Source organism: Diadema antillarum, unplaced genomic scaffold, assembly GCF_040938485.1.
Source record: "Diadema antillarum isolate AM-2024a unplaced genomic scaffold, OU_Dant_1.0 seq00000392_RagTag, whole genome shotgun sequence".
Taxonomy (NCBI): domain Eukaryota; kingdom Metazoa; phylum Echinodermata; class Echinoidea; order Diadematoida; family Diadematidae; genus Diadema; species Diadema antillarum.
The window spans coordinates 1,740,887-1,749,139 of NW_027271387.1; the positions used below are offsets into that span (position 1 = coordinate 1,740,887).

Sequence of the window (8,253 nt, forward strand, 5' to 3'; positions counted from 1 at the left end):
GAGGCCTTCCTCCCGCCGACCAGTGCATGCACCCAGAATCAGCTATATCAATGAAACCAGGGAGATGGGAAGAGATGAAACACAGTTACAAACATTATCAAATAATACATCATTACACAAAAATGTGCACTGATTGCTGGTGTGGTAACTGCAAAGGACTGCAAAGGAGAACAAAATACAGCTTGATGATATCTGAAAGAAGAACTCTTCATGATTATGGAACTCAAAGTGTTTCGGCAGGCTGCTAAAAAAATTCAGATGATCTCAGTGTTTGATATAAGTGGGGTTTTTTCTCTCCTTTTTCAAAGTTGCTCGGCAATTGAAAGAAAATGAATGAACTCTCGGATAACTTCGGGCGGGATGACAGTACGAGCTCTGGTAACATCTGCCTGCTTATCAACAGTTTCTTGTGCATTGCACTTAAGTTGCAGCTCATTATAAAGGGGCTGAGGTCTGTCCTGTCTGAAACATGCTAAAACAAACATGTGACTTCCACAATATTTTTTTTTTTAATCAAATAAGATAAAGTTCAGTTTGCGTTGTGTGTTGTGTGGATAAGTAACAATGTGAGGAATCCTATTCTTAATGGGCATGAGAGTATCTCACACACGCCGAACCCACGCAAAGTAATCCACATGCCCCTTTTCGTGTGTGAACCTCAGAAAGGCTTGTCTCATTATATAAGAAAAGAAAGAAAGAAAAAATCCAGAACGGAAAACGGTAAACCTCGTTCTCTTTGGTTTTCGTAGATGTATATGGATGTTTTTTGCGTGTATGTTTGTGTGTGTGTGTGTGTGTGTGTGTGTGTGTGGCCGAATACCCTGGCAAGAACCGAATCCCAAAATGGCGCAAAATGCAGCATCTCGAGTAGTTTGGGGGAAAATAACTGTACTGAACAGCTGCTTGGTGTGGTGCTTGGAGTTGTTTTCCATGGCATATTCAGTCATTTTATTTTCGCGTTTTAGTGACTGAATCACTTTGCATCGTCATAGTTCTCGATCATTTGGTTCTGCTTTGTCAATCAAGCCATTAGTTGAGAGAGATAGAGATGGGGAAAAAAGAGAGAGGGAGCTTGTGCTTGTGTACATCGGGTTTGTCGTGTGTTTGTCTCTGAAAACTGTGTGATATGTGTACGAACAGCAAGAATATTTTGGAGTAAAACAGTGATCCGCTTACAATGCATCAGACTGTGTTGAGTGCAGTCAAATGCCCGTTTATGAAGTACCGACAGCAGAGCCTATATATGGGCACATGGTATATGTGGAGAACAAACGCAATGTGATGAAACACTGTGGCATCTTTCCCGTGTCTTGACAAGGCTTTGGTCTAATGCTCATATTCTTTAGAAGCTGGATAGATCAGTTTTCCTGTTTGATTTCCGATCGCCTGTGGTGACATATTTGAACCATATGTAATCGCAAGTCAGAATCAGAGCTATTTATTAAGTTGTTTTCCAGTATAACCAATGGAAACCCTAAAATTATTGGTACATCAAACCTCTGTTTTTAAAACCATATCCGGCAAGATCATGGCAGTATTTTTGTTTTATGTACATGTATATGTAACTATTATTGTTTATTGACTTCAGCGTAACATTTCTTATTTCAATGATAGGTCCCAAAGGAAAGCCACTCCTTTCCATGTCCATTTCTCTATCTCTTTGAGAATCCTATCAAATCCATAAAAAGGTATTATACGTGTTTCTGTATTATCAGCTATTGAGTGTCCCATTTCTCTGTTTCTCTGAACTCTATTGCTGTCTGTTGTGTGTGTGTGTGTGTGTGTGTATGTGTCCTTTTGTCTGTCTGCATGCCCACTATAGTCTGTTTACTCTCCCTTCCCCCTCCCCTCCCCCACGATTTCCCTTCGCTCTAGCTCCGTGGGAGGTGTTTTGTGGTGCTGTTTATCATGACTGTATATTCCTTCCTACACAAGCACCTTTAGACTCTACATTGGATATTATTCTTCCCACCAGTATAGTATGATTATGTATGTTAAGCATATGCACAGAAGAAGGCAAAAACAGATCACATTCTCATTATGCATGGCATCACACATAGCGAGATATATTGGACACAATTGGGGCCATATTGGCCGTTACAGTTCCATGCCCACTCTCTCTTTTTTCTTTCTTTCTTTCTTTCTTTCTTTCTTTCTTTCTTTCTTTCTATTTCTCCCTTCTGTTTGTCTGTTTCCACCCCTTTAAGCACTGATGCTCAGCTCATTAGATATGTTTTCTCAGCGTTGTGAAATAAATTAAGCCTACGCATTCCGAAAGTAACTCTATATCTGATGTTGCCACATATGAAATAACGAAAAAAAAAAATGATAGTAATTCGGGGTGACCTCTTCTGCTTCATGCGAATGAGAATAACGCTGAATGCTTATGTCTGCCATGCAACTACCTTACCATGGGTTCCTAAACATACTGTCATAACCAGTTAATAATGATGTCTACAAACATGGCATGTTAATGTATTGGCTCCAGTAACATTGTCGCTGATTTTCTCGCATACATTCAACAGCAACTCCAACTTGAAACGAACTCACAATGCATTCAATCCAATCGTCACGCACACTGCAGGGCTTGGTTAAATCACACCTTACAAAGTAACTTCAGAGAAATGGTATTTCATATTTTGTGCACTTCATGACAAAAATATTTTTATTATTTTTTTTCCTCCATATTTGTATACCTCCTTCCACACCCATTCTACATGCACGGTATACAATACCATAATAATAAATGTCGACATTGCAAGTATGTACAAGCGCGGAATTTTCCCCAGTAAACAAACAATGACCGTGTAATATCTGACGAGACAAGATTAGCACGGGCGCTAATGCATAGTATCAAAGATACAATATAACAAATCCTGACGTGTATAAATATAAAGATATCTATATACACATGTAAAATTAAAATCAAAATTTTACACCAAAACAGTAAGCTGTAGGCACCAAACAGAGAGCAACAGTACACATGGAATTGAGACAGAACCAAAAGATGAGGTCTACGTAAAGCTCTAGGAATGGATTTGCGCACGTTTTATATTTCTCAATTAAGAAGGAAGGTGATGAATTACTCCACCGGTTAGTCCGTATTGCAAGGCAAGCTAATATCAGAATGAAATTATACATTGTCATTTTCCTGTTTTCCGTTATTTTTTCTTTCTTTCCTGCAATTTGTGTTCTTAAAAAAAGGCACATTGGAAGATACATGGTGTCTAAGCTTTAGGTTTGGTTCCAGCAAAGTAAGAAATTTGTTTGTGAAAACTATGAGTTGTAATTCGTCTTTCCACCTCTTTTGAAACTTCTAGAACAACTCTCAATACAACACGATTGCAGTCGGAATTTTGTCGTTTGGCTTGGATGAATATTGGCAAATGTATTTATTCATGAAAAAAACGATTAAATCCAAGTTTATGCAAAAGAAATGAGACTGTATAGGCAAAGGAATTAATACATATTCTCTGCGTCAGCGATTCCATCTTAACACTCAATGAACCAGTGCAAATTTTACAAGTCTGTGCATGACATTTAACACGCATGTAATTGAAGAAATCGACCAGCACATTAAAAACTTAGAAAACTTCACTGAATCAGAAATTATAAATTGACAAGACACCAATGGACAAGACAAACGTATTAGTGTTTTCACCCTTTCCAGGTACACATAATTGAACCCGTATCATGACTTAATTCCTATGTCATCTTTAGCGAAAATCCACCATGATAATATGTGTGAGGCACTGATGAACTAGAGTTTATCAACTTCTTGTCTTTTCGTTAAAATAAAAATCCACTGAAATGCACGACTTGACACGGCTGTTCACTACATATAAAGAAACCAACGCCATGGTAAGCTGAACGTGATTATCATCGTACCAATATAACACTCAAATTCTGTTGCTGGATTTAAAAAAAAAAATTTACCACAAATACAGATATATAATTTGGTGGCACATAGAGACAGCTGTGCTGATGAGTTAGCAGCATGAATGAATGAATGAATGACTTCCATTTCACAGTGACTTAATGAAGATTAGTTTAGCTTCTTGAGCGACTGCACACATTGCGTAGAATATTTCTGAATGCATCCAAGACATACAAACATCATCGACTGCTGCTCCTCAACTCGTCTTTGAGTTGGGTTACCTCGTCGATGTGGAAATGGCTAAGAATGATATATATCCTGCTCAAACAGAACAAAATTGGCAATAATGCCACTGAATCTTCTTTGGAGCGTAGGTAGTTTTCGTGGCATTGATTTGATTCATAAATACAGAGCATCTGATGTGCGAATAAAATCATTGATGACAGTGTCATTGTTTTTCTCATAGAATCTTCTCTCTTAAAAATCTGTTTAAAGGAATTTATCATGAATATTGTTATTAGGGAGCGGTTTGTCCCTATCGAAATACATTTGCTTCATATTAACAGAAATACAACTGGCCAGCAGCGATATCAATTTACAGAGATATTTGGTTTTTTTAAACAGTGGAAGCAGGCGAGCATGTATACAGAATTATCCAGCACTGCTGGGATTTCTTTATGCACAGCATAATACTCGCTTCAAAGAAAAAAAAATAACATGAAGTATCAAGTCAACTTTCTCTGAATACAAACTGATAAGCACAAGTGCTTTTACTGAATGTTATACCGAAGCTCTGTATTAAGCTATAGAAAAAAAGAAATATTGGAGAGCAGCTTGACTTAGTCACCTTATGACAATACCGCTGAGCAGCACCTAGGTCAAAAATTTGCAACGGGTTTTCACAAATCGCACAAGCCATATTGGTAAACGAAACGACACAGTACAGTGGTCAGGCTTAATAAATTGCGAACAAAACTCAATGATACAACAATGAACGATAATGGTGTGACGGAATTTCTCCGTATTAACCAGGTTGAGTTGTGCAAAAGTCTATGATCAGACAATCCATTGAGTTTACGTGTATCCGAGAGTTTATAGTCCACACCACGCGTAGGTTCGCTCGGGCTCTCTCAGCGGCAAGATTGGTTTAGGGCCCTGTTCACGACGTCGGGCCGGGGCAGAGCCGCCCGGCCGTACCGCACGACACAGGCCGATGTTCCCACCGAATCCGTGCAGGAGGGGTGCAAAACGCAAAGCAAAAACAAGGTTTAGGCTCGTAGATAAGTCCTCAAAGAGAGTTTTTAAGAGGTCGTTACAGCTGATGGGGCACTGACGGGCATTGGAGGGGACGAGGCTGAGGCTGGGGTCTGCTGGTAGCTGCACGTATTAACTGATTTCATGAGTTCTGCCTCCTTTTTCACTTTCTGTCGCAGGTGGATTTTGCTGTGTCGTTTCCTCTCGTCGCTGCGGGCAAACTTACGACCACAGGTCTCACAGGAGAAGGGCTTCTCGCCAGTATGGGTCCTGATGTGCGTTGTGAGGTGGTCACTGCGGCTGAAATTCCTCATGCAGATTCGGCATTGGAATGGCTTTTGACCAGTGTGGATACGGATGTGTCTCGTAAGCTCGTCGGATCTCGAGAAGCGGCGGTCACAGTTCTCGGCGGGGCAAGCGTAGGGCCGCTCGTGGGGCGGAGTTTTGCCAGGGCGGCTCGTATACTTCCGCGGTTTGGACGTCGACTTCCCGACGGTGCTCTGCGTCGTCGGGTACGGCTGGGAGATGATGTCCGCGGGCGATATGTGCAGCATCATAGGTGGAGCGTTGGTCAGAGAAAGCTGCTGGGTTCTAGAGGGCAAGATTGGGGCTTGTTGTGGCTGTGGGCTAGTACTCTGTCCTGTATGCACACCCATTTTTACGATTTGGTGTTGCGTGACGCTTGGGCGACCAAAAGCCGAGCTCATGTCAGGGGCAGTTGGCCAGGAATATTTCAGCACGCCGTCAACTTTAACGGTCTGTTCGAAGGGAGCGCTGCCGGCCTGCACGATAGTCGACTGCACTGATAAGTTCTCCGGGAGCTGATCGTAAGCCGTGGTCGGAACAAGCGAGGTTGCTGACTGCGTGTAGGCACAAGTCGTGTAGGGAGAGTTGTGGGTGGAGAGTTCCTGAGGGCTGATCATCGCCTGGGTGGCAGCAATGTTGTAGCTGGTAGTGCTGGGCGTGAAGCATGCCGTCTCGCAGCCTGTGACAGTGGGCTGCGCGGCTGCGACGGCCTCGTTGATCAGGCTGTTTGATGTGGTGATAATGCTTCCAATACCACTAGACATGGTGGTGGAAGGGCGCTCGGTAGGCGTCCACCATCCGCTGGGGGTTGGCGAGCTGTCAGGACTGCTGCAGGACACCGGTGACATGTGAGCGGGCTGCTGAACGTTGCTCATCGGGACGGTGTGGTACCCACTCATGACGCCCGGCTCGCCCCGCTGGTTGTTCATGTTATGGTCCGTTTCCACAAAGCCAGCCTCAGTAACCTGTGGCTTGAATTCAAACTCTTCCATCGTACCTGTATTGCAGAAGTAGTAGAAGGAATAAACGAGACTTAGATCCATGAAGAGATAGCAGTTCAAAAAAAAATCAATAAATCAAAGCGTTATAATTCCATTTAATTATGACATGGAAATTGGTAAGACCAGTGTGTAATACTATGAACGTACAGTGACCAGCACTGGATACCCGCCCGCACTGCGATCAGCTGTGCGCTGCGTTGGCGAATGATAACATTACGAAGTGAACACCGATAATGCTGTACACACAACTGTATGAAGGGGAAAAAGTTGGGAGGGAAACCTAATAGGCTACACACAGAGATACGTCACACTGAACTCGACCCAGCAATACGCTTTGCTCTACACGCTTGCCTAAGCTCTATCAAAGGCACGAGCGATACACGCCCCGAGAGCGTATCGCGAACAATGTCACTCGCTTGAAGTAAACACCAAGGGCGCTCAGGGGCTGGGCATTGATCGAACACTACACGTGTGTGCCTTCGCTTCGGTTCGAGGCACACGCCGTGAGTGAGATATAAGAAGCTGCACAACGTAAAAGTCGGAGAGATAATTCCAAGTATTCAAAATCCTATGATGATAAGTAGAGAAAGCACGGAAAATTCAAAGTATTTTCACGAACAGAGCACAAATTGCAAAGCTGGCCGTGTAAGTGTGACGTATCTGAATGGTAGCGGAGTAAACACGGGGTAGAGCTCGGAAAATCACCATAGTAGAAACGCCGCATTATTGTTGAGTGGTTAAGCCAAGTAAGTCCAGTTAGAGAGAGAGAGCAGACTAAGTAATGGCGAGAGCTGATCGAATAATGCGCCTAACAGCTATGAGGAGCGATGGAAAAGTGACTATCGGAGACACAAACTAGTGGGACGATGGTGAGAGAGACGAGACATATCTAAATTAACTCGGAGAAAGAGGTAGTACAAAGCCACCCACCATCGAGTGTAGGCAGATCAGAAGTGAAGTTGAAGCTCTGAGTCGCGGCCATAGTCGTAGCCAAGTTCAGGGCATCGGGTGCTGAGAGGGGGGTCGGCTCAGCCGGCGAGGCTAAGGTGTTGTTAAACAGACTAGTATCAAACTGACTCAGCGCCACTTGCGAGAGTGTATCCAGATCCATACGCATTTCGCCTGATTCTGTTGACTTCTTACTCATGCGTCTGAAAAAAATTCTAAGGTGATTGTGGGGTCGATCAAACGATGATCAAAATTTGCGCGGCGAAATGTCACTTGTGACATGAACCTCAGTTAGAGTAAACGCTCTATTTCCAAACAGCTACAGAGTTACGACTTTTGCCGATGTGGAGTCGAGTAAATCCGAACTGTCGAATGCCGAAGACTCGAGGTACAAGTATTTTTATTCGATTTCATTCATGAGAACCGCCGTCCAAATTAGGGCAGACCCTTGTGACGTTTGAATCACGTGGTACAATGACGCACATTGACGTCAAACGTCCACAGCCATTACCTAGCAACAATCTAAAGATTTGGGATTCGTACATTCTAATTATGGGGGTGTTAGCTTTCTATTACTTATGTCTTCCTTTTATTTGGCAACATCAAAGTGCAGAGAGCATAGTTTTTTGCAATAAATAAGTATTTAATAATAGTAAAATCATCATAATGAACACTTAATTGGAATAAAGGAATAATTTAGAGACACAATTATGCTCCAACTACGGTATCCCCCTATAATCCGAAGATATAGAATAGCCCAGAATTGGGCGCGGCCTGTTCGGTTCGGCACTTCCGACACGTACCATATTAGGGAAGCCTATCAAAGGAACGTACAAAGTGTGCATTGCATTACTTCCGATTCCTTAG

At 42.7% G+C, this 8,253-nt stretch overlaps 1 protein-coding gene across 1 annotated transcript; it reads right to left on the reverse strand.

Moving 5' to 3' along the window:
* Window positions 1-1,599: 1,599 nt before the first annotated feature.
* Window positions 1,600-7,740, reverse strand: LOC139732002 (uncharacterized). The gene is made up of 2 exons (XM_071642874.1): window positions 7,369-7,740; window positions 1,600-6,434 (listed from the first exon to the last, which is right to left on the reverse strand). The coding sequence occupies exons 1-2, from the start codon at window positions 7,583-7,585 to the stop codon at window positions 5,179-5,181; spliced, it is 1,473 nt and encodes a 490-aa protein (XP_071498975.1). The 5' UTR covers window positions 7,586-7,740; the 3' UTR covers window positions 1,600-5,178.
* Between the last annotated feature and the right edge of the window lie 513 nt (window positions 7,741-8,253).